At 41.9% G+C, this 26,253-nt stretch overlaps 3 protein-coding genes across 6 annotated transcripts in view; all 3 read left to right on the forward strand.

Annotated features, from left to right (window-relative positions):
* LOC129821236 (disintegrin and metalloproteinase domain-containing protein 23-like) overlaps positions 1-12,203 on the forward strand; it is a 39,983-nt gene extending 27,780 nt beyond the window's left edge. Inside the window, exons 18-27 of one of the 3 annotated variants that reach the window (XR_008754285.1) lie at positions 3,729-3,809; positions 3,901-3,951; positions 4,085-4,148; positions 4,286-4,391; positions 4,542-4,661; positions 4,800-4,968; positions 5,252-5,363; positions 7,251-7,341; positions 9,391-9,571; positions 10,305-12,203. Coding sequence is in view for 2 of the 3 variants with exons in the window: in XM_055878660.1 (XP_055734635.1) it covers positions 3,729-3,809; positions 3,901-3,951; positions 4,085-4,148; positions 4,286-4,391; positions 4,542-4,661; positions 4,800-4,968; positions 5,252-5,363; positions 7,251-7,341; positions 10,305-10,350 (840 nt within the window). In the remaining variant the exon portion in view is untranslated. The other 2 variants (XM_055878660.1, XM_055878661.1) reach the window with 2 other exon arrangements.
* A 4,096-nt stretch (positions 12,204-16,299) lies between these two features.
* Positions 16,300-17,808, forward strand: LOC129821537 (protein FAM237A-like). Its single transcript, XM_055879207.1, has 3 exons — positions 16,300-16,387; positions 16,891-17,275; positions 17,638-17,808. Exons 2-3 carry the CDS (start codon positions 16,891-16,893, stop codon positions 17,784-17,786), a joined length of 534 nt encoding a protein of 177 aa, XP_055735182.1. The 5' UTR covers positions 16,300-16,387; the 3' UTR covers positions 17,787-17,808.
* Positions 17,809-18,025: 217 nt separating this feature from the next.
* Positions 18,026-26,253, forward strand: LOC129821238 (caspase-8-like). 2 transcript variants are annotated; one of them, XM_055878663.1, is made up of 13 exons: positions 18,026-18,321; positions 19,486-19,769; positions 20,021-20,126; positions 20,268-20,412; positions 20,512-20,579; positions 20,730-20,775; positions 22,587-22,660; positions 22,835-22,868; positions 22,982-23,077; positions 23,227-23,315; positions 24,596-24,716; positions 24,835-25,348; positions 25,492-26,253. In XM_055878663.1, exons 2-13 carry the CDS (start codon positions 19,489-19,491, stop codon positions 25,661-25,663), a joined length of 1,746 nt encoding a protein of 581 aa, XP_055734638.1. In that variant the 5' UTR covers positions 18,026-18,321; positions 19,486-19,488; the 3' UTR covers positions 25,664-26,253. The 2 variants fall into 2 exon arrangements, with proteins under 2 accessions (XP_055734638.1, XP_055734637.1); XM_055878662.1 differs by having other exon boundaries at positions 18,026-18,200.

Raw genomic sequence — 26,253 nt, forward strand, 5'->3', positions numbered from 1 at the left:
CACCTCTTGACTTTTTCCATATTTTGTTGTGTTACAGCCTGAGGGCACCTATTGGTAGATGGGTACAAGTTAAAAAAGCAGAAAATTGAAAATCCCTTTCACTTTGGATGGTGTATAAGTCACTACAAAGATACAGGCGTCCTTCCTAAGTGGCAGGCGTCCTTCCTAACTCAGTTGCTGAAGAGGAAGGAAACCTCTCAGAGATTTAAATCACCATGATGCCAATGTTGACATTAAAACAGTGACAGAGTTTAATGGCTGTGATAGGAGAAAACTGAGGATGGATCAACAACATGGTAGTTACTCCACAATACTAACCTTATTGACAGAGTGAAAAGAAGGAAGCTTGTACAGAATAAAAAATATTCCAAAACATGAATTCTGTTTTGCAACAAGGCACTAAAGTAATCCAGCAAAAAAATGTGGCAAAGTAGTTCACCTTTTGTTCTGTATATAAAGTGTAGCTCAGTTGGTAGAGCATGGTGCTTTCAATGCTTGTGGTTTCGATTCCCACGGGGGACCAGTCTGAAAATGTTTGCGCTCACTACTGTAAATTGCTCTGGATAAGAGTGTCTGCTAAATGACTAAATTGTAAAACATGGAAGTTGTTATGTTTGGGCCAAATACAACACATTGCTGAGTACCACTCTGAATATGTTGAAGCATAGTGGTTGCTGCATCATGTTATGGGTATGCTTGTAATTGTTAAGGACAAGAGTTTTTCAGGATAAAAAAGCAATGGAGCTAAACACAGGCAAACTCCTAGAGGAAAACCTAGTTCAGTCTGCTTTCCACCAGACACTAACCTAAAACGCATTGCCAAATCTATACTGGAGTTGCTTACCATGAAGACAGTGAATGTTCTTGAGTGGCCAAGTTAAACTTTTGACATAAATCTGCTTCGAAATCTATGGAAAGACCTGAAAATGGTTGTCTAGCAGTGATCAACAACCAATTTGACAGAGCTCGGAGAATTTTGAAATGAATGATGGGCAAATACTGTCCAATCCAGGTGTGCAAGGCTCTTAGAGACTTACCCAGAAAGACGCACAGCTGTAATCGCTGCCAAGGCTGATTCTAACACATATTGACTCAGGGGTGTGAATACTTATGTAAATTAGATATTTCTGTATTTAGTTTGCATAATATTTCCAACAATATCTATAAACATGTTTTCACTTTGTCATTATGGGGTGTTGTGTGCAGATGGGTGAGCAAAGAAATATTGAAATACGTTTTTAATTCAAGCTGTAACACAACAAAATGTGGAATAAGTCAAGGGGTATGAATACTTTTGTTGTCTCTTGGTGTCTTTTCAATGTATAACTTATTTTATTTGTATTTTGTATTTGAAATGTCATGTAATATCTTATGTTGTTGTTGTCTGTGATGGTTCTGTACTTTGTCATGTATTTGTACATGTATGTGGACCCCAGGAAGAGTAGCTGCTGCATGTGCAGTAGCTAATGGGGATCCTAATAAATTAAACATGAGGAATGTGATAAATATTTACAGTGATATACAGGTATAAAACATTAAGAACACCTTCCTAATATTGAGTTGCCCCCCCCCCCTTTTTTTCCCCTCAGAACAGCCTCAATTCGTCATGGCATGGACACTACAAGGTGTGGAAAGCGTTCCACAGGAATGCTGGCCCATGTTGTGTTGACTCCAATGCTTCCGACAGATGTGTCAAGTTGGCCTGATGTCCATTGGGTGGTGGACCATTGCAGTTTTTGACACAAACTACCACACCCAGTTAAAATGCACTTCAATCTTTTGTCTTGCCCATTCACCCTCTATATGGCACACATACACAATCCATGTCTCAATTGTCTCAAGGCTTAAAAATCCTTGTTTAACCTGTCTCCCGTTCATCTACACTGATTGAGGTGGATTGAATCAATAAGCAATCATAGATTTCACCTGGATGCACCTGGTCAGTCTATATCATGAAAGATCAGGTGTTCATAATGTTTTGTACACTCAGTGTATAAGCGTATATACACTATTCGATTAGGGTAAAAAGCTGTTTGTTTTTTATTGTCATGAATCTTGCCATGGAGGCAGCTCTGCAGAGTGGTCACTAGCTGGCACAGCCACAAAGTCGTAAAATCTGATTTTAAACATGCAGATAATCAGGCCTTGTCCTGTGCAGGGGTGGGTGAAATAGCCACATTTGTACGTGAAACTCAATTTGGCACATTGGCCACATTTTTAATTCCTGTGGGTACCCTCTGGGCACACAATGGTTGAATCAACGTCGTTTCCACGTCATTTCAATGAAATGACGTTGAACCAATGTGGAACAGATGTTGAATTGACATATGTGCCTAGTGGGTAGTCAGATTTGGCCACAAAGTCTCTCAGGTTTGGGGGTCTTTTGAAGACCATACATGGGGATGTTTAAAGATGGGTTTCAGTTGTGGGTGAATGTCAACAATGTACCAGTGCTTCCTGATAATGTCATTGAATGCCTTCCCCAAGGCGTAAAGCACGAGGGGACATGTTCTGCTTTTCTTTTACTTTTGGTTGAAGGCTTTCTAATTGTGTTAGACTTTCAAAATGATCATCGGCATGTTTGACCCAATTCTCTTTGTACCCTCTGTGTGAGGTCCGTGGTCTGTTTCTGGTAAGAAGCATCAGAGCTACACATGAGACATTTAATGAGTGGAGGTGGATGGAAACGGTCACCTCTAAGGAAAGTGTTCCTTTCCGTAGGTTTCCTGTAAAGATCAGTAGAGAGGGACATTTTGTCCTTAATAACCATCACATCAAGAAAACAGATTTTGATTCATGGTTAAAAGGAGGTGCTCATTCATAGAGTTTAGATAAGCCTAGAGTTCTTCCTGAGTCCCTGTATAGATCAGGAAAATATTATCTAAATATCTAAAAACGAGGAAAATATTGGGGAGAAAGGAGCTAAGTTCTGGATTCAGCACCATCTGTTGTTCTAACCTTCCTCAGCCAAGTCCACAATACAATTGGTGCTGGGAAGAGCATCGAGGTAGAACATGAGGGCCTCTAGTCCACCCTGGTGGGGGATGTTAGTGTATAGACTGGTAACATCAAAAGTACACGGAATAGAATGTTCTGGTATGTGGTCCACAGATTTCAGAAGATTGATAAAATCAATAGAATCTCTGGTGTACGTGGGTAGAGAGCTCGGTCAGGGTTTTGCAAAATCTTCTACAAAGGTAGAAATGTTCTGTTTCAGAGATCCGGGACCACTCACAATGGGCCTGCCTGGTATAGGTGGGGTCATGTTCTTGTGAATTTTGGGGAGGGTGTACATGACAGGTGTGGTTGGTCAGTCAACTTTCATATACTCATATTCTGTCTTTGCAATCTCCACTTCATTCTGAAACTTCGATCAGACCATGGATCAGAGACTTGAAAACATATCACTGTAAATATTTATCACATTCCCGCATGTACGGTTGTATATTATATTAAATGTCGATATTGTGAACCTATATTATAAATGTGTACCTCTTGTTTCAGGAAGTGATGTCACTGAGCACTGCCTCTACATATAGGACCTTCCACCCCCACCTGGGATGTGGATGCCTAATGAAGACCTAAGGGTCGAAATGTTTTATCAATAAAATCATCTGGGAGCATGAACAGCAGTGGGCAGCGTTTTCCTTTAGGGTTTTTCTTAGTGTTGCATGAGACACCAAAGTGGTACAGGAAATTCCACTCTTGTTTTTCTCCCTCTATGTCAGTTCTACCCGCGAGGTTATAGTTGTCGCTATGCGGTGAATGACTGTGACATCTCAGAGACATGCTCAGGAGACTCTGGCCAGGTGAGTTGGGCTCTAACTATTATACATTTCGGAGAAAGGATGAAACGTTCAGCTCTGTTTCAAGGAAATATTTGTATATCGTTCATTATAGTGCCCTCCTAACCTTCACAAACAAGATGGCTACCACTGTCAAGTCGACCAGGTGAGCAGCATGATCACTGAGACACAACGACATACTCATATCTATTCAGATTGTATGATTTAGAAAATGGTCGTCACCATAGGCTTGCTTTAACAGATAGGGAATGAATGAGTGGGCCCTTTTGTCTCTTTAGGGACGCTGCTACGGTGGAGAGTGCAAGACCAGGGGGAACCAGTGCAAATACCTCTGGGGTTCAAGTGAGTTCAAAATCCCTTTTGCTTAAGTTACTCACTGCAAGATATGCAAAAATATGTAGTCAAAAAGGCATTGAGACAGAATCTGAAACGGCTGTCTGCGCTCCCTTTCCCCTCTCCTATGTTGCGTCTTCCTGCAGAGGCGGGAGGCTCCGAGAAGTTCTGCTATGAGAAGCTCAATACAGAGGGAACAGAGAAGGGAAACTGTGGGAAGGATGGAGAGAAATGGCTCCAGTGCAGCAAGCAGTGAGTTGAACATGATACCAAATACACTGTAGTTATGCACTAGACCAGAACAAACATTTGAGTGTTGCTGTATCTGTTCTACATCAATGTAGTACTCACAAAGTATCAGTGTTCCCTTAGCTCTAACTCTCTCGGACTCTCTGTCTGCAGCGATGTGTTCTGTGGGTCCCTGCTGTGCAGCAACATAGGACGCAACCCCCGCATCGGGATAATGAAGGGAGACATCACCCCCACCTCCTTCAACCATCAGGGCAGGCTGGTGGACTGCAGGTGAAGACAACCGTCTCACCTCTCATGTCCACACACAGAGACACCAGCCACGGATACTGTCTGACCTCTCTCCTACGGCACCCTCTCTCTCTCTCTCGCTCTCTGTCTCTCTCTCTCTCTCTCTCTCTCCGTCCACAGTGGTGGCCACGTTCTTTTGGACGATGAGACTGATTTAGGCTACGTGGAGGACGGGACGCCCTGTGGGCCGTCCATGATGTGTCTTGACCGCAAGTGTCTGCCCATCCAGTCCCTCAACATGAGCACCTGCCCCAGCGGGCCCAACAGCCAGGTGTGCTCAGCCCACGGGGTAAGTCCAGGGGAGCTGCTTAACCCTCTAGGTGTACCCATACGAGCCCAGCCGATTACCGCAACCTTGAATGTTCTATTATTAGCCATAAGTGTCCACAATGGTATCTCCAGTGACAATGTCAATTAAGTGACATATTCACTACAATTTCAACAAGCGTGTAAAATCTCGTCCCCAGCATGCGGTAACCATTGAACCTGGGACGTATTCACTTGTTATGGAGCATAGGTTAATGAAGTCCTCCCTGCCCGCCTCTCTTGCTCCCTCTATCATACCTGGCCAGGTGTGTAACAATGAGGCGACGTGCACCTGTGACACTACATGGGCGGGGACAGACTGCAGCATGCCTGACCCCCCCAAGGAGCCTGCACCCGCAGAAGATGAAGGACCAAAGGGTTTGTTTCCGTCTAGTTTTCAGAACGTCCCTATCTCCTCTCCATGATAGACTAAATATAACGTCCTTTCTTGAGTACGGTCAGTCCATTGTGTTTTGTATCACATTTAAGGTAGATTTGTTAATATGTCAGTTATTATCAAGTGCCCTCTTCTGTCTAAAGATCAAAGCTACATGTCACAGAACACTTGCACATGTCAATGTGATTGAAAGGTCATTCAAGATGGCGCTGGCTTTTAACTACTGTGCCATTTAGTTCTTGTTTGTCTGTTTTTAATTTGTAATTGTTTTTAAATTCGTTTTTTTATTGCTGTTTTTATTGATTTACTTTTATTGCTCTTATTGTTTTACTATCATGTTTTATTGTGTTATTTTATTGTTTTTTTGAAAGTGCTAATTGTAAAAGCACTTTAAGCTGCTATTGCTTGTATGAAAGGTGCTAAACAAATCAAGTTTATTATTACCATTAATATTGTTATAATAACATGGAACAGGTACACAGATACGTCTAATGATTCCCAGGAGAATAGAGAAAGATGTTCTAGCTGAGGCCTCTAGCTGCTAATATCACCATGCATCACAGATATAGAGAGCCTTTTGAACATAAACACATAGTCATGTCTGAGTATTTCTATTGGCTGTTATAAGTCAGTGGATTTCCTAGGGCTTTCGACAGCAGGTGGAGGGGAGGCGGAATGGACAGTTGCCAAGGGAACGGCATCACTCTACCCATGTTACTGAAGCAGAACAGAAGCCTGCTGTTTGTTGTGACCAGGTGGTAATAATGATAATGCTCCTTTTCCCTCTGCGCAGTGAGCGTGGCAACTAACAGGCTGATAGGGGCAGTAGCAGGGACCATTCTGGCCCTGGGGGTGATTTTTGGAGGCACAGGGTGGGGAGTAGAGTAAGCATCTTTCTCCGTTTCCACAGCTCTTCCTCTCATTGTGGTGCCTCAGTGTGCTGGCTGAGGGTCTCGTGACCCGGCCTGAGCCCGTGTGTGCGTCCTGGTGGCTTTGTCTCGTGTTGGTGGTGACCATATAAATGTCATGTGATTGGATGTTTCAGTGTCATGTGATTGATCGATGGATTCCCCTTATCCCGCCATTTCCTGTTGTTCACCCATTATTATTAGTGTCCCTCTTGCTCTTTTTTTCCTCTTCTTCTTCCTCTTCTTCTTCCTCCTCTTCTTCCTATTACTCGTCATGTGGCTCCTCTTCTGATCCTCTCCTTTCTGGGGCATGTGGGGCATGGAGATAGACCCCAGTCAAGGGAAGTGATTCGCAGTGAGATAGCCTGTCTTTCAGTGGTGGGCTGTGTGGTGACTGGGACTCCCAAATAGTGCCATGTGGTCATTTTCCACGATTCAAATCCTCATATAGATCACCTGAGACAGAACCTTTATGTAACCTGTCATCGGAAGCTAATGTAGGTTAGGGTGAGAATGTGGCTAGGTACATGCCACCATAAAGGAGTAAAACAACTCAGTTTAAGATGATACAGTAAGAGAGAGGTCTATGGTCTCCTGTGGTTTGCTGTGTGCTAACCACCATGTTTATCGGGACCATTGCTCTGCCCAACTTTTTGACTTAGTGGTCTGTCTTTTCAGAACCTCCGCCCGTAGACAATAGGGTCCCTGAAATGTAGACTTGACCTTTGAATTTACAAGCAAAGTGCTACATCACATCAGATTCACGATCACTACCATGGTAACATTATTGTCGAAGGGCCTGATGAGCATGCAAAAATATACCATAGACGTAATTAGTCAGTTCAATGGGTATTCTCATGCTATGTGTTCTTGTTCTTAACATCTGTGTAAGATCATCCATGTGTAGAGAAATGCCATACGTGAGGCGCTCATGTCTTTCTCCCCCATAACCCTTCGCAGGTCCTAGTGCCACCAATCTTATAATAGGCTCCATCGCCGGAGCCATCCTGGTAGCTGCCATAGTGCTGGGGGGGACTGGATGGGGCTTTAAGTAAGCAACACGCCGCATGTCTCTCCTACCGTGACTCTGGCATCCCTGCTGCTGCTTATAGACACCAGGGTTTGAGCTCCTGCTACAGAATATAGACCCAAGGGGACACACAAACATACCTGATACGTACGTCAGCTCAACCACACATAGCCTTACATAGTAAGCCGTAAACACACACTTAACATAGACATATTTAAAGTAATCTTGCCTGTGCTCATGATACTTAACATTGTCTTAAAGTAACTGTCCAGTGAAAATCTCCCTTTTAAAAGTTCATATTCTGTTAACTCATACCCAAATAATGTTGTTGACTCATTTTATACTCGTATTTTTGGCCAAAGCATAAATTGGAGGGGGAAAAAACCCTTTAAAAACCCACTTCAAACTTGTATCTCAAACAGAGCGTTTAAAAAATGCTTGCTATTTCCTCATAGAGGATTATGTCATCCTCCTGAAGAGGCCCAGCTGGCCAACCAATAGTCTACTCTCATTAATATTTTTAATGACCAGTATCCGCCCACACTATTCGAACACAGAAAATAGTTTTTTTGACAGTAGAATTGGAAGGAAAACTATTTAACACATATTTCATAGAAATCTGGAAACATTGGACAGTTACTTTAATAAAGGTCCACAATCAGTAATATAGGGTGATTATCATAGAGATTATGTTGGAGAGGTGGTGGGCATCTGTGCGTCTGTGGCAGAACCTCAAACTGATAAGACGGGCACAGCTCAAAGCTTGACGTGCATGTTCAATACAGTTACTAAACCTGCTGGTTAGGGCGGAAGGTAGCCTAGCGGTTAGAGTGTTGGGCCAGTAACAGAAAGGTTGCTGGTTTGAATACCTGAGCCGTTAAGGTGAAACATCTGTTGATGTGTCCTTGAGCAAGGCACTTAACCCTAATTTTCTCCAGGGGTGCTGTACTACTATGGCTGACCCTGTAAAACAACACATTTCACTGCACCTATTTGGCATATGTGACAATATAACATATTTTTTGGGGGGGGTTAGCAGAAAAATAATTGAATCCGTTTTATAAGAGCACTTGTAGACCAAACTGTTCTTATTACTAATTTAGTCTATGGATTAAGATTATACCTCCTTTACACATACTCTTCCAGATTGTACATGTATACACTGAGCATACCAAACATTAGGAACACCTTCCTAATATTGAGTTGCACCCCGCCCCAAACTGTTGAGCGTGAAAAACCCAGCAGCATTGCAGTTCTTGACACAAACCGGCACCTACTACCATAGGCACTTAAATATTTTGTCTTGCCCATTCATCCTCTGAATGGCACACACACAATCCATGTCTCAATTGTCTCAAGGCTTTAAAATCCTGTTTAACCTGTTTCCTCCCATTCATCTACACTGATTGAAGTGGATTTGAAGTGGAATGAATCAATAAGCAATCATAGATTTCACCTGAATGCACCTGGTCAGTATATGTCATGAAAAGAGCAGGTGTTCATAATGTTTTGTACACTCAGTGTATATACAATATTCAATTAGGGTAAAAACGCTGTTTGGCTTTTATTGTCATTAATCTTCTCCTGGAGGCAGCTCTGCAGAGTGGTCACTAGCGTGACATCAATAAGGGATCATAGCTTTCACCTTGATTTACCTGGTCAGTCTATGTTATGGAAAGAGCAGGTGTTCTTAATGTTTTGTGTACTCAGTGTATAATACATAGCCAGCTAGTTTACTGTGTGATGCAGTATGCTATGTTCCCTAATCTGAGGTATCAAGTGCCAATCGCTCTCTAGTAAGCCTGCTGTTTCAAGCAACAGGAGTGTTACACACCATAAATCTAAATTAGGAAAAATAAGGAGTTGATAAGTATTATACTGCAGCCACCAAAGCATGCCAGTTAGCAACGCATCATGTTTCTCACCCCCAAAAATATTTCTGCATGTAGACTTGGTTGACTTGGAGAAGGTCAGTTCATTGCACAAAGGCTGAGCCCAACTCAGGATGACATGCTCCTGGGTTACCATACTCTTATCACTACCATAATCTTTTTCTCAATCTGGTACGAGGGTTCAAGGGTGAGAGTTTAAGCGGAAGTGGTGAGAGAGAAGCCAGGGCCATATTGTTGGCCGCAGCCTTTGTGCCATGGCTGGCCACACCCACCTGGATGGCCAGGCTCCGCCCTAGAGCAGAGCAGGACTCCTGGACCCGCCCACACCAGCTGCCATTGCTGCCTGCTTCACAGACCTGGTACAGACACGGCGCATTGAGCTGCATGACCCACCACGCACATCAATAGTGCCACCTCCCACTGGCCTACTATTGAAACAGGTGCATGACAGACTGCTAGAAGCCCCACATCAAGCCACATTACGGGGAGGTTATGCATAACTCTCCTGTTGGTGTTATCTTGTTGTTGGTGTTGTTGTCGTTGTTGTTGTTGTTGATGTGTTGTTGTTGTCTCCTCTTTCCCCCTTTAATAGAGTACATTTTTGTTGGCTCTCTCTCCCCCCAGATGGTAATGTTTTGAATGGAACTAATGTATTTTCCTGTCAGAGATGGTAATGAGAGATTCGTGTCCTATCCTTGTCCTTGTGTTTTGGAAAGCTAACTGTATGCCACATGGACAAGCACAGACTCTTCTCATTGCCTCCAGCACCATATTATGGTTGCACATTTGAAACACAAAATCGATGTCATTACAATGCAGAAGAATTGACTCATAGGTCAATCTGAAAGACTTAACAACAGCAATACACATACCAATAGTGAACATATCAAATCAATCTAGGGGATCTAGTGACCTCACTGAAGCGCGTAGCTGCAGGGAGCAGTCCAGTACGAAAGGAACAGATATGGCTCCTGTTGTCTAAGAGATGAGTGTGGCTGCTTCTCCACGGTGCACTGACTGTACCACCATCATCAGTAATATACCATGTATTGATCCCTGTCTTCTTTCCCCAACTCTCCCCTGAATGCGAAGAAATGTGAAGAAGCGACGGTACGACCCCAACGCCAGTGCCATATAAGGCCGGAGGAGAGGTCGAAGGGCACAGAGGGATCCTCTGGACTGCACTTACAGCTGCTGATTTTTGGCATTAGATTTACTTGAAAAAGAAATAGAGGACAATTTAACAAATTCCATCTTAGTCATGTAGAAATGCAGCCTTTTTCAACCCCACCCACCTAACAACCCCATCCTGATCTCTAGAGCCACAGAACTCCTCTCCTTTTCCTTTCATCGTTAGTGCCAGTGCACAGGCGTTCAGGCGGAACTCACACCATTGTATTCTCTCACCAGGCATGATTTCCCGCACAGAGCGTGCAGCTCGCTGGCTCTGGCATGAGGGGCCCTCGCTAAAGGACTTTGCATGGCTACCAAAGCTATGAACGACACACAGCAAATCAAAAAAAAGAAGAAGAGAGAAATCACTACTGAATCGTCAAATGGAGGAGATAGCCTCATTAAAAAACAAACCCGGTGGTACGCTGAAAAGGCTCCTCCTCCTTAGGTCACCAAAATGAGAGGGATAGGGCTGCATGCTAGAACCCAAATGGGAAATGCAGACCACATTCAATAAATTTAAGTATATATCGGGCAACATTGTACATAAAAGAGGAGAACGAGTTCAGATTCTGAATTATAACATATCATTTTACACTGACACACTCTGCTTCTGTTTTATCTTTAAGCATGTTGTATAGCGGGTGTTTTTGGCAATGTTAATGAAAAACAGTAACACAATTATGATTTGGACCAAAATGCTATGGATAACCAGACAATGTCATAATCTGTCTATTAGGTGTTACCACACGCTACATTCTGTATTTATCCAATATAGAGGTCACGGGTCAGGTTCAGTATACACAGTACAGATGAGAGGTCAGATTTAGGGGTCTACATGTGTCTTCTCTAGAGGTCAGGGCACAGCGATGATGACAGAAAGATAGATCGCAGATTATCCAGTCTATGACTGACGTCATGGGGTTCCTTAAGTACTTCCAGTAGTGACTCAAAAGCCAAAGAATCAATCACGTGGAATGTCTGGATGTTGTCGCACACAGAGCACTTTCCCCTTTGTCTGCAATCTGTGTGCCTCTCTCTCCCAGTGCTGCAGACAGGCATGCAGTGTGTCCCTGCAGATTAGTCCCACCTGTGTTATCAGGTGGTGTCACTATTTAACAGTCCTCATCAACACCCACTATACTGGCTAGCTTGGCGCTCTCCATAAACTCTTACTAGAAATCAAGTTCAGCTCTACTGGTACGCTGCATGCATTCACACTATAGTGGGCTTATAATTCTATAAGGGAGTCCCAAAATCCGCAAGCTAAAATACGCTACAAAAGATAGGTGCATGTCAACAAACAAAACATTTAACTTTTATTTCTATGCAAAGAAAGATATTGCACAAACTTATGGGTTATTAAATGTAATAATGATATCAGTATAAACATGGAACAAAAACCTTTGCGAATCAGACAACCTTTTGTATTCGGCCACTCCCACATCTTGTTTCATTTAGCTTCAAAGTACTGAAATAAAGAATGGAAAAGCATAATTGAATTCATATGTCCAAGTGAAAAGTGAAAGAACATCCTTTTACGTTTGTGGAATCGAAGGAAAATATTATTTTTGTGTGTTTTTCCACCAATCTAAGATGACATTTCTAATCTGACATACTGTATGTGCCGAGGCCTCAACAGGTTACTTTTCCAGGACTTTAGTTTCCAGCCCAGCTGACAGACAGACAGTTGGTGTGTTCCAGGTGCTGCCATAGCACTGGCATTGTGTAAACCTCCATATTAGTCATCATCTCGTGTCCCTATCAACACTGCATCATGTACAGTTGGACCGACGAATAAACTACTGAAGTATTTTATCCAAGAGCCTCTGTCTTTCTTTTGAGCCTTAGAACTGTAGAACTGTGCTTAAAGGTCCAGTGCAGTCAAAATCGTGATTTTTCCTGTGCTTTACATATAAACTGCTCAAAAAAATAAAGGGAACACTTAAACAACACAATGTAACTCCAAGTCAATCACACTTCTGTGAAATCAAACTGTCCACTTAGGAAGCAACACTGATTGACAATAAATTTCACATGCTGTTGTGCAAATGGAATAGACAACAGGTGGAAATTATAGGCAATTAGCAAGACACCCCCAATAAAGGAGTGGTTCTGCAGGTGGTGACCACAGACCACTTCTCAGTTCCTATGCTTCCTGGCTGATGTTTTGGTCACTTTTGAATACTGGCGGTGCTTTCACTCTAGTGGTAGCATGAGACGGAGTCTACAACCCACACAAGTGGCTCAGGTAGTGCAGCTCATCCAGGATGGCACATCAATGCGAGCTGTGGCAAGAAGGTTTGCTGTGTCTCTCAGCGTAGTGTCCAGAGCATGGAGGCGCTACCAGGAGACAGGCCAGTACATCAGGAGACGTGGAGGAGGCCGTAGGAGGGCAACAACCCAGCAGCAGGACCGCTACCTCCGCCTTTGTGCAAGGAGGAGCAGGAGGAGCACTGCCAGAGCCCTGCAAAATGACCTCCAGCAGGCCACAAATGTGCATGTGTCTGCTCAAACGGTCAGAAACAGACTCCATGAGAGTGGTATGGGGGCCCGACGTCCACAGGTGGAGGTTGTGCTTACAGCCCAACACCGTGCAGGGCGTTTGGCATTTGCTAGAGAACACCAAGATTGGCAAATTCGCCACTGGCGCCCTGTGCTCTTCACAGGTGAAAGCAGGTTCACACTGAGCACGTGACAGACATGACAGAGTCTGGAGACGCCATGGAGAACGTTCTGCTGCCTGCAACATCCTCCAGCTTGACCGGTTTGGCGGTGGGTCAGTCATGGTGTGGGGTGCCATTTCTTTGGGGGGCCGCACAGCCCTCCATGTGTTCGCCAGAGGTAGCCTGACTGCCATTAGGTACCGAGATGAGATCCTCAGACCCCTTGTGAGACCATATGCTGGTGCGGTTGGCCCTGGGTTCCTCCTAATGCAAGACAATGCTAGACCTCATGTGGCTGGAGTGTGTCAGCAGTTCCTGCAAGAGGAAGGCCTTGATGCTATGGACTGGCCCGCCCGTTCCCCAGACCTGAATCCAATTGAGCACATCTGGGACATCATGTCTCGCTCCATTAACCAAAGCCCCGTTGCACCACAGACTGTCCAGGAGTTGGCGGATGCTTTAGTCCAGGTCTGGGAGGAGATCCCTCAGGAGACCATCCGCCACCTCATCAGGAGCATGCCCAGGCGTTGTAGGCAGGTCATACAGGCACGTGGAGGCCACACACACTACTGAGCCTCATTTTGACTTGTTTTAAGTACACTGCTCAAAAAAATAAAGGGAACACTTAAACAACACAATGTAACTCCAAGTCAATCACACTTCTGTGAAATCAAACTGTCCACTTAGGAAGCATCACTGATTGACAATAAATTTCACATGATGTTGTGCAAATGGAATAGACAAAAGGTGGAAATTATAGGCAATTAGCAAGACACCCCCAAAAAAGGAGTGATTCTGCAGGTGGTGATCACAGACCACTTCTCAGTTCCTATGCTTCCTGGCTGATGTTTTGGTCACTTTGAATGCTGGCGGTGCTCTCACTCTAGTGGTAGCATGAGACAGAGTCTACAACCCACACAAGTGGCTCAGGTAGTGCAGTTCATCCAGGATGGCACATCAATGCGAGCTGTGGCAAAAAGGTTTGCTGTGTCTGTCAGCGTAGTGTCCAGAGCATGGAGGCGCTACCAGGAGACAGGCCAGATCAATAACAAAGAGAGTTTCAAATCTCTGCTAATAACAGCTAGTTTTTAGGTTACATATCCCCCCCATTAAGCTCGTCCAATTAGGCCCCTCACTCAGACCACTCCCAGACAGTCCCAGCACAATTATTGCTTGAGAAATTGCTCTTTGCTAAGAAGCAATTATTTTTCATTTTAACCATTTCTGTCAAGTGTCAGTGTGCAGCGGATAGGACGGAGTCAGGCGCAGGACACAGAACTGAGTAAAAACGTACTTTACTCGGAAAATCACAAACAAATTCCATACAGGGAAAAATATTCCAGCTCGACACAAAAGAGCGACTACTTAACAAAGAACAAACACGCACAAAACTATGTGGGAACCAGAGGGTTCAATTTGGAATAAATTATAACGTAATGGAAACCAGGTGTGTACAATCAAGACAAAACAAATGGAAAAAGCAACGTAGGTCGGTGGCGGCTAGAAAGCCGGTGACGTCGACCACCAAACGCCGCCCGAACAAGGAGAGGCACCAACTTCGGCAGAAGTCGTGACAATTTCATTTTTTTAATAACAGTAAGGTACTTAATTGTTACCCAGAAATGATTTGATATTGAGATAAAAAAAAAGCTGCATTGGGCCTTTAAATAATGCAGTCAAGCTATAAAAGTGTAGTAGAGAATGAATACGAGGTTAGAGCATGTTGTACTGTGCTTGAGTCGGTATATAAATCCATCATGTGATACTGACCACCTCCTGTTCTCAGACGTGTGTGATATGAACTTTGAGCGTATTATAAACATGTAGGTAGGCCCTGTGTCATGAAGAGACCGAGTCATCAGCCAGGAAGTGCAGCTCAAACTCAAACTAAATAAAGTCCTCCAAAGTGTTGAAGCTTTTGTCACATATGTACAGTGTAACAAAACCTTTCCAAATGTTTATACCATCTAATGAATAATGATTCCTAAACTTCCTGCCTATAATCACTCTAACATTATGATTTGAACTTTAATATTCCCAATTTTACTGAGGTGATTGCTTCCTTTAATTGAAAGACAATTCTAGTGTCTTATCCAGTCAAAACACCAAAGAGAGAAAAGGTGGAACTTCCATCATAAAATCTCTCTTAATGCGTCATTAGAAGGATGAATGACTTGGTGGTAGCCCACTGCAGCCCACTTATCTATGGCTTCTCACTAAGGCTGCAATTAACTCCCAGATCACGCATGCATGTGGCATTTCACTAAAAGCATCGGCACACTGCTTATGTAGCACACCAGTACTCCCGTGTGTTTCGTCTGCACTGGAACCGGAAATAAGGACTTTCCAAGTTGACCCAGAGTCAGATCTCCTGCTGTCTTCCTTTCAGTGACTCTTCAGCTTGAATGAAACTGGGCAGTACTCATGGCTGTGCAGCAGTCTGACTCATTCACTCAGGAATATGGTTATACCCGAACTGCCTGAAATTGTAGTTATCCTTGAGATGTGATTTAGGATATGCAAATTCTCCTAGAAGTTCTGTAAGAAATTCTGATATCTGAATAAAGTAACGGTTCTTTGCACAAAGTTGCAAATAGAGGAGATCCCCCCCCCCCCCCAAAAAAAAGAAATGTTGTGTAAAAACAACCAATTGTTGCATTATGAATAGGGTCAGTTTTTACTAACCAATGACCTACTCAGTAAACATGTATCATGATTAAAACATGCAACAGAAAGTAATCAACCAAATAGCCTGTTTCATGAACGTGTTTACTTGCTTACTCCTGGACTTGCTTTCTTACCAAGAAATATGTCATATAATATCTCTGAAAGGTTTAGTCACAATTCCTGTTGTTTTGTTAATACAAACTTTAACCACAGACCAGAGGCCTAATCCAAGGGTTGTTCATAAAACCACCTTTTCAGTTCTTAACAAAGTTTATTCAGATGGTTTATTAATATATTAATGAAATATTTAGTTTTTATTTATTATGTTTTTGTATAGACGATTTAAAAACAAAGGAACAGATTGATGCACTGCCAAAGAGGAAGGTCTAGGTTATAGCCTCTGTGGAAATGAAAGAACCCTCCCTCCAGTGTAAAATTCCTGAAGAATGATGTGTAACAATGTACATTTCAATTCACATTTTATGCAAATGATGAATCCGTCCAATAGAAATCAGCATGTGACAGTCAGACAGTGTTTAATCACTTCCATTGGAAAGCTAATAAACTATTTGGCCGTCCCCCTTAGATAGACTGACGTACTGTATTTGAGAGCAAACAGATGCGCATCTAAACATCGAGGGCTGCACAAACTACATCACTCTACAAAAGGTAAGTCCCTGTTTTGCACCTGTTGTATTTTATGAGCTTTTTCGTGTATATTTAATAAAAACCTGAAATTAGAACGTTTTGTTTAAGAAATATTTGTTGCCAGGTTAATCTTGCAAAATGTACTTTATTCGAAATAAAGCAGTTTAAAATAAAAGCTTAGTAGGCCTTTCACTTTTATGATATTTCCTCACACAACAGTTATATGCCTATTCTTCATCAATATTTGGCATGTTATTTATTTAAAAAAATCATAATTCAAAATAGAATGCCTGATATTTGTTCGGAACATATTACTTTATTTGGATTTTATGGAAACATAACTATGTTTTAATCTTTACCATTTCAAGGGAAAAGTTTATTCTGAGAACGTGTAAATTTTTATGGGCTATCTTTAACAATAGCCTAATTCAAATATCCATTCTGAAAACAGAATGCAGTGATAACATTATGTTTGATTGATGTCATTCATGTTTTACTAACACTTACATTCTGTCTCAACGCAGATGGATACTACAATCCTCAACATGTATCTGGCTACAGTGCTGCTCATGGGCTGTGTATGTGTGGTACCTCTCCAAGGTCAGAAGCCAGGACAGGTGGACCCCCTGACTCTGAGCAGGGCATCACAGTGCTGGACCTCCTCCTCAGAACTCCTGCTGGAGATGCGCTCCCCGAGGATCGCTGACACCGTGCCTGCCTTCTGGGATCTGATGGTGTTCCTCAAGTCGTCAGACAACAGAAAGCACAGTGCTCTTTTCTGGGACCTGGCCCAGGTCTTCTGGGACATCTATGTGGATTGTGTCCTGTCCCGGACCCATGGACTGGGGAGGCGGCAGCTAACTTGGCCCCATGAGCAGATCACTGCAATGCGCTCACTCGTCACTGACAGTAAGTACCTGTCTCTGACACTTTTCTCTCCAGTTTACAGTTTGGGCGTGGATACTTTTTAAGGAGCCGAGTTAGGCTCTGTCTGTGTGTACAGGATACATGTTCTATTGCAACTGATATCAAGGCTGATCTGGTGCCATAATTATAACACAGAGGTAGCCTATAAACGTGTGTTGTGAGATAATGACTGCTATGTTGTGTGTTGCTGTACATATCATTGATTAGTAAATTGCAAGTCATTGTTAAAATATAATTATTATGAGACGATGGGATCTTATCTGTACCCATTACCATGCTTAAATCTCTGAATGAAACATATTTACCACTAGTAATGAATCGTTTTTTCTGACTTTATCTTGCAGAATCTTTGGTTCAGGACTCACAGACGAACGTCTCCAAACTGAAGGAGTCATCTCAGGGATGGCTAGAGATCCAGGTTCAGCACTTTGGACCAGGCATTTTAAATCACATCATTCGTACCAGGGGGATCAAGAGTAGATCTATTCTTTAACCACGCATTATAATTCAACCAAGTCCATATGTCCTATTGACTTTTTCTACCTTTGATGTGTTGAATAAAAATATTACATTCAGAGTACTTCTCTAAGTGTATGTTGTGTGTATGACAATGCATAGATGCCACTGTACATTTGTGAGGATTATGGTGACTCATCTGTATTAATTACAGCTACATTGCAACATTTGGAGAGGGTGAGACCATTGGTTGAAAATATTGAAACGGGGCGTATCCTATGAAATTGGCGTGAGGAAAGCTCGAAGTACTGTACTGACTTCTCGCCACTTGTATCGAAACCTCCCGATACTTTCAAGGAAATAAAATGACTTGTAGTTGTTATCGGGAAGAAGACAGGATCTTTGGAAAAAATTGATATTCCTGTAGTTTATGTTACCTCCAAAAGTACAGGTAGGCCTATTTGGACTTGAAATATCAGGACGCACATTTACACTTCGAACGCACTATTATTCCTAGCTGAGGAACGCTCAACTCCGTCCTTCAGCTATACTTTCTCCAAACTTGTTCTTGGGTGAGGCATTTGTTCTAATTAAACAGTAAAACAATAGTATTATACACTGTATAGCCTTTTTGGACAGTGTGTTATTTTTTTATTGGACAGAGTGTGTGGCTTGTTATGGGTGAATTCATGTAGATTTGTCATGGTTTCTCATTCTCAACTTTACGTCTATAATAATGTGGGCTAAATCCGGGTGTACACTATATGACTTTCAGAATCCTAACATCGCTGAGCCTCTCACATTAGACGTCTTTTATGTCACTAAACGATGTGGCACAGACAGTGGTCACACACTGCAAGATATTTTACTTGGTCGTGAGGATTGTTGATACCACGCTATCTCGCAAAAAAACATTGTTTGTGCACTTCGGAGCTGTAACGATTTGACGCTTTGGTTAATTAAAGGCAAGTACAAAGTGCAGACGCATACTAGTAGTAGTCATCGCTCCGGTTCGTGAGTCTACGCCTTCTAGGTGATGCGAAACAACGTCATCATCTCACTGGTTTCTTCTCTGGCGAGCTTGCATTGGCTGTCGCTGATCACTGTTCTCAAAACTTGTCAGGGCACATCTCACACTACAAGAACATTGCAGATTGTGTGCTGATAAAATCAAACGTTTGAAAATATCGGGAAGTCTGGGATTCCTGAAAGACGAGATCGGTATCCCTCAGATTGTGTCTCTGAGCCGCTCACATTAAACCAGCGTCGGTGACGGCCGCGCGCCCAGATTAGGCAATGACATGGGGATTTTTGTCTCCGATTTTAAAAACATCTCTGGGACAGCTAAATCGGGGCCAAAAACGTGTAGTGTACACCCGGTTCAAGACATATTACTCTTTTATGTAATTATGTGAGCATAATCTTCTAGTGTTTTAAGTATGAGCTCTTCTACAGAATATAAATGTTTTGCAATGGTTTCCTCTCTGATTTTTATGCGGCTGGAAATTAAATTCTAGAAAATAATTATACTGGGACAAATTAGAAAATTCACTGAGGCCCCTAGGGGTCTCCATCCCCCTGAAAGTCCCTGCACTAGAGGACTATCCAATTGATTACTCACCTGGGCTAATTGATATTTTCAACTGACATTATATTAATACCATGTACAGAGATGGTAAATTCACAATATGTATTTATAGATATCAAACATAGCAATCATATTGGTATTTCGACAGGAGATGGATTTCCAAAGGCGGCTGTTGCAGGTGGAACAAGCCCTGAGCAGTGAAGAAGTACAAGCACTTGCATTTCTTTGCAAAGATTTACTGGATAAAGACCTGAACTCAGTGACCACAGCTAGTAAACTCTTCTCTCTTCTGACGGACCAAGAACTGTTATCCCCTGATCAACCTTACTTGCTTGCTGACCTACTCCTCACCATCCAGAGGCACAGGTTGATGCGAGGCCTTGGCCTCAACAACCAGCTACCAACAACCAGTAGACACATCTCTCCTTATAGGTGAATATATAGGCCACATTTACTATAACCTCATCCCCAGGCTTAGTGTTGTCGGAAGTGGCTGGGAATGAAATGATTACTACATCTGAATCCATACATCTTTCCCCACAATTGAATACAGACAAAGATAACTACTCACTCATGACACGAATATAAACACTTGTTGTGTTACAGTTGATCACTCCATATACTGTACTGTAATATGATGTTCTCTGAAAAGTGAATGACACATTGTATCTAACCATCTGCAGAAAGCTGCTGTATAACCTGTCAGAGAACATCACTAGCGATGAGTTGAGGGAGATCAAGTTCTTGTTGTGGAATGAACTCCCTCGTAGAAAACTGGAGGACAACCTGGTGAGTATGTCAGAGCAGTCTAAAATGCAATATGTGTTGTCCAGAGTAGGGCAGGAACCTTTTATTTAGTGCAATATAATTAGAAAGAATGCTTATCTTAATGGACCAACTGACGTTACACATTTTGCTTCATTCTTTCAGACTACCTTGCAATTATTCCTGGAAATGGAGAAAATGGATATTTTGAGCATCATAAAACTAAACACTCTTGAAAGCATTTTTGAAAGTGTCTGCCCCATCTTGAACACAACAATCAAAAAGTATAAGACACAGAATTCCTTAGCTGGTAAATCACTTATATGCTGAACAATCCAATCCCTTGCCTGTCAATCATTTAGAACAGGGATATGACTGAGATGTTTTATGCTATTCAATCAAAAACCAGGAACTCAAGAGACAGGGGTGGGACAGTTAAGACCAAGATCTGTGTCTGACGCTCATCCAGGAATCCAGGTAACATACAATTCTCGTCAGCACTCCTTTTTATTTCTTACATTATCTTGATATCCAGTACTCATGGACACATTTAAGTTCATATCTTAATAAGCTACTACAGTATAATCCTCACAGACTCTCATGCCTGTTTTATTTGTTTTCCTTCAGGCTGCCTCCTTGCTTCCAAAGAGGCCTGTCTCTTGTGAAGTATCAGGTAGATAGGAGCTGTCACTATCCACTGGGCACAAACTGGTTGAATCAACGTTGAATCACCTCCTACTAGAGAGTAGATCTGCAGCTGTTCATTTGGTCTCCCATCCAGGGTTTTAACCAAGCCCAGCTTTTATATTTGTTACTGACTACTATTAATGTGCTATCGTGAGAAGGATTTTTGAGTGACCTCTTAAAAACGAAATATATTCACTTTTGCTATCAAAGTCATTCCAATAGGTAGGTTTAACAGAGCAAAGGAAATGGGACCATACGTTATCAGTCATATATCATCAATGATGCTATTCAGGACTATATAGCATTAACAAAGTCATCAACAGCTATTGTTTCAATTCAACCCAGAATTCAACAACAAAAATAGACAATACATATGCTTAGGGTTTCAAGCTTTGGTTGATTTCAAGTGTAATCTTCAAGTTAATCATTAATATGTTGGATTCATAATCTCCATCTCAACCAAAAAGTTGAGTATAACTAATTCTAATGAAACTTTATTCAAAGTGCTTTTAATGTTTGATTAGATTAGATTTAGTACTATTCTTTAACTTGAGTTTGTGGTTGAGATGGAGATGTGAATCCAACCTATCAATTATTCATTTGTGTAATATCAACATTTGAAGGAGATGTCTCTCCTGCTTGGATAGCTCCATCTGTACCACTGAATTAGCCTGGCTTTAATTCCACTTTGTCTACAAATGAATCATTGATATGTTGGATTCACGTCTCCATCAACCGAAAATCAAAATGAAAGAGTAGGGCTAAATCAAACTTGAAATGTACTTTAAATAAAGTTTCATTTGATTTAGTCCTATTCTTTAACTTTGATTATAGGTTGAGATGGAGACGTGAATCTAACATATACATTATTGATTTGTAGACAAGATGGAATTTGTTGACCATCAAACAAAATTCAATATCACTTTTGCAATACAGTCAATAGCCTATTAACTTGTCGACAATTTAACAAATGATGTTGGATCTCCAACTAACCAAAAAAAGTTAAAGAATGGGATTAAGCCAGTGGCTCTAATGAAACTATCCAAGCATTAAATGTTGATATTTGGTTGCGTTGTCAACCAAACACAATTCAATATTAATTTTGTAATACAGTAAATTGCCGAAAGTGAAAAATATCTTACAAACTAATGTAACAGTATTTATTCAACCTTAAAATGGGTAACACATCCATGGCCTCATTTTGACGTTACTGTAACTATAAATGTCTTCTTATGTAATCACATTAAGCGTGCATGTTCAAGATAGCATGAATAGGTCATCACAGGTTTGTGGAGATCTTCACAATTGCTGTACTAATCTGTGCAGAATCATGAACAACATCGATCACTTGCACTATGTACTTTTAATGTTATCTCAATTGCAATCCAATTAATTTGGTTGTGCTATTAGATAAAGCACAGTGATAACATATCAAGTTGTGTAAATACAAAATATGTGACATTGTATTCCCATTTGAACTTTGTTTTGCTTTTTAATGGTTGAAAGTGTGGTGATAACACATTTAGATGACAACTAAACCAAAAATCAGACGTTGTTTTCCCATTGAAATTTGGTTGTGCTTTTAGATGGTTGAAAGCATAGGGATAACACATTGGGAATTCCACACATTTCTGGCAGTCTTTTTAACTTTGTGAAATCTCATTGATCAACGCCTTAACCAAATATTACCCAAATTTCAACGTTGAAATGACACGATGTGCCCAGTGGGTACTGTCAATGTCAAATCTTCTTCAGTATGTTATAACATGCTCACCTTCCATTTTCTTGTTGTCTTAGTTGAACAGTATGACCATTCTGACGAGACTCTCATTCCCCCCACTTACTTCTCGAGTTCACAGCCTTCAGCCAAGGTAAGTGTCTAATGTTCAGTCCAGGTTTTGGGGCCACACTTATTTGCTGTATATGCTGCATTGGAGCTGACAGCATACATCAACAGGAACACCCCACCTGTCTTTACATCAGAGGCCATGGCCTTCCCTTATGTCTGTGTAGTAACTTGTCATTACCTCTTCTTCCATTCACAGGTATCCTCTCTGAATCAATCTGACACCTCTCTGGGTAAGTCCCACACTGAACATGCTGTGCCGCCCTCTACCCTTGTTCTCTGTTTTGGAGTACAGTGCAGAACTCACATGACCTTTTTGTGTCATCTTGGTCTATCCACACAACAGATGTTCGGAGAGTCTCATATTCGATGGATGCAGGACTTTCACATGGGCTGAGTCTCCTAAGTACCAATGGGGACAACTGTGCTGCTCCCATTAAAGGTCAATTGAGAATGTATAATGCCAATCTGCAAAAGGGACCTGCTGACTCTTACCTTTCCTACTCACTCTGTTGGCTCATTGGCCTCACTGTTTAATGTTAGCTGTATCATTGATTAATTCTCACCTGATCCATGTCTTCTCTCACATAGAGTATCATCATGTTTCATCCACATCCTCATGTGGAGACAGTAAGAACTTTGGCCCAGCAGATCCTCAGACAGGAAACACCAAAAGAGAGGTTTCTCTTATAATTCTTTTTTTAAAGGAGCATTGACAAAGTCATGTCAGTGCCTGTTTTTACTGAAAACTGACTGTAATGTATAGATTATTTTAGGTACACTAGTTGTTTCTGGGATTATGGATTTGTATATGACGTACAGTGCATTCGGAAGGTATTCAGACCTCTTGACTTTTTCAAGATTTTGTTACGTTACAGCCTTATTCTAAAATTGAAGAAATTGTGTTTTTCCCCTCATCAAACTACACACAATACCCCATAATGACAAAGAAAAAACTGTTTTTTCTAATGTTTTGCAAATATATATATAAAAAAAGCTGAAATATCACATTTACATAAGTATTCAGACCCTTTACCCAGTACTTTGTTGAAGCACCTTTGGAAGTGATTACAGCCTCGAGTATTCTTGGGTTTGACGCTACAAACTTGGCACACCTGTATTTGGGGAGTTTCTCCCATTCTTCTCTGCAGATCCTCTCAAGCTCTGTCAGGTTGGATGGGGAGCATCGCTGCACAGCTATTTTCAGGTCTCTCCAGAGATGTTCAATCAAGTTCAAGTCCAGGCTCTGGCTGGGCCACTGAAGGAAATTCAGAGACTTGGAAGGTGAACCTTCGCCCCAGTCTGAGTTTCTGGTCACCTCCCTAACCAAGGCACTTCTCCCCCGATTGCTTAATTTGACCGGGCGGCCAGCTGTAGGAAGAATCTTGGTGGTTCCAAACTTCTTCCATTTAAGAATGATGGAGGCCACTGTGTTCTTGGGGACCTTCAATGTTCCAGACATTTTTTGGTACCCTTCCCAAGATCAGTGCCTCGACACAATCCTGTCTCAGAGATCTACGGACAATTCCTTCGACCTCATGGCTTGGTTTTTGCTCTGACATGCACTGTCAACTGTGGGACCTTATATAGACAGATGTGTGCCTTTCCAAATCATGTAAAATCAATTGAATTTACCACAGGTGGACTCCAATCAATTTGTAGAAACATCTCAAGGATGATAAATGGAAACAGGATGCACCTGAACTCAATTTTCAAGTCTCATAGCAAAGGGTCTGAATACTTATGTGAATAAGGTATTTCTGTTTTTATGTTTAATACATTTGCAAACATTTCTAAAACCCTGTTTTCGCTTCGTCATTATGGGGTCTTGTGTGTAGATGGATGAGAAAGTAGTTTTATTTAATACATTTTAGAACAAGGCTGTAACGTAACAAAATGTGGAAAAAGTCAAGGGGTCTGAATATTTTCCGAATGCGCTATATGTGTTTTCTTTCTGTAGGAACTGGGAGAATATTCTATGACAGGAAAGAAGAGAGGTTTCTGTCTGATCATTAACAACCACGACTTTAGAAATTCCCCTCAACTGTTAAAAGAAAGAGAGGGAACACACATTGACAAAAGTAAGATCATCTTTACTTGTAATACTTACTATACTGAAATACTTCCAATACCTGTATGTTGGTTGCTTTTGATGAAGCAGGGCTAAACCACAACCACTTGTATGTGTTTGTGTTTTAGAGAGTTTGGTGAGTGTGTTTAAGTGGCTGGGCTTTGAGACACAGACTGAGCCAGACTGCAGTCGGGAGAAGATACTGTCTCTACTTGCGGAGCTGCGCAACCGGGATCACAGCCAGATGGACTGCCTGGTGTGCTGCGTTCTGAGCCACGGCCTAGAGGGAGGTGTTTATGGGGTGGACGGGCTGGAGGTCAGTGTCAGGGAGCTCACAGAGCCCTTCTCTGGACTGGAGTGCAGCTCACTGAGGAACAAGCCCAAGCTGTTCTTCATCCAGGCCTGTCAGGGCAACAAGGAGCAAAAGCAAGTGTTCATCCAGTCTGATGGCCCGGGACCAAGCTCTACTACCACCAGCTCTATCTGCACTGATGCAGTGGTACACAGAGACTCCATTCCCACTGATGCTGACTTCCTTCTGGGTATGGCCACCGTCCCTCACTTTGCCTCTTTTAGAGACAAGAGGCAGGGCACTTGGTTCATCCAGTCGTTGTGCCAGAACCTCATCGACTTGGTGCCCAGGTTAGTGCTCAGAGATATGCTTGGTCTCTCTGTTGTTAGATTCTGCCATCAGTACACAGTGAAATATGACATACAGATGTGAGGGTATTGTTGGTAAATTAATATCAGGTTTAATTTCCTCTCATTGTTCTCTCTCTGTCCAGTGGGTATGACTTGCTGTCCATCCTGACCAAGGTGAATGATGATGTCAGCAGGAAGACAAATGGCATTAAGAAGCAGATGCCCCAGCCTGCATACTCACTCAGAAAGAGGGTGGTCTTTCCCATTCCCAAAGAACCACCTCCCAGACTATGTGAGCCACAGGCATTGGCTTGAGACCACTAGAGCAGATTTCTTTAATGGTCGTCACCTTTCCCATCTATTCAGGGACTGATTCAGAAACTAGTTGAGTGGACTCTCACCGACGATATTAATCAATGGCGAAAAGACTAGTACTTGAATAGCACTGCACTAGACTGAGAGACTGTCTCCACACTCCTGTCTACACTGCACACCTCAGGAAACCATCAAGTATAAACTGCTGTGTTTTTCCAAAACTGAATGTTAACTGTTTTTTACACCTTATATAAAAAATGAAATTCAATATACATATATCCAAAGAACTGTAAATAGAAGATTTCAGGAATTTTTTTAAAGGGTATTTTTAAATGTAGAGAAAAAGCAAGAACAACCGAAGAGCACTTAATATGCAATGTTTTCCACATGTTTTTTCTAAATGGTCTATTTCTTACTCCCTTGCATATTGACTTCCTAAATGAATACAAAATAACATTTTCAATCAATATTGATCATTTTGTTGTTGCTGCTGTTTCAATACATCACAGTGTACTCCTTGACACCACATGTCATACAACACATTTAAGACAAATTCTATGACAGAAGAATAAAAAATATGTTCAAACATG

Source organism: Salvelinus fontinalis, chromosome 23 (assembly GCF_029448725.1).
Source record: "Salvelinus fontinalis isolate EN_2023a chromosome 23, ASM2944872v1, whole genome shotgun sequence".
In the NCBI taxonomy this organism is placed as follows: Eukaryota; Metazoa; Chordata; class Actinopteri; order Salmoniformes; family Salmonidae; genus Salvelinus; species Salvelinus fontinalis.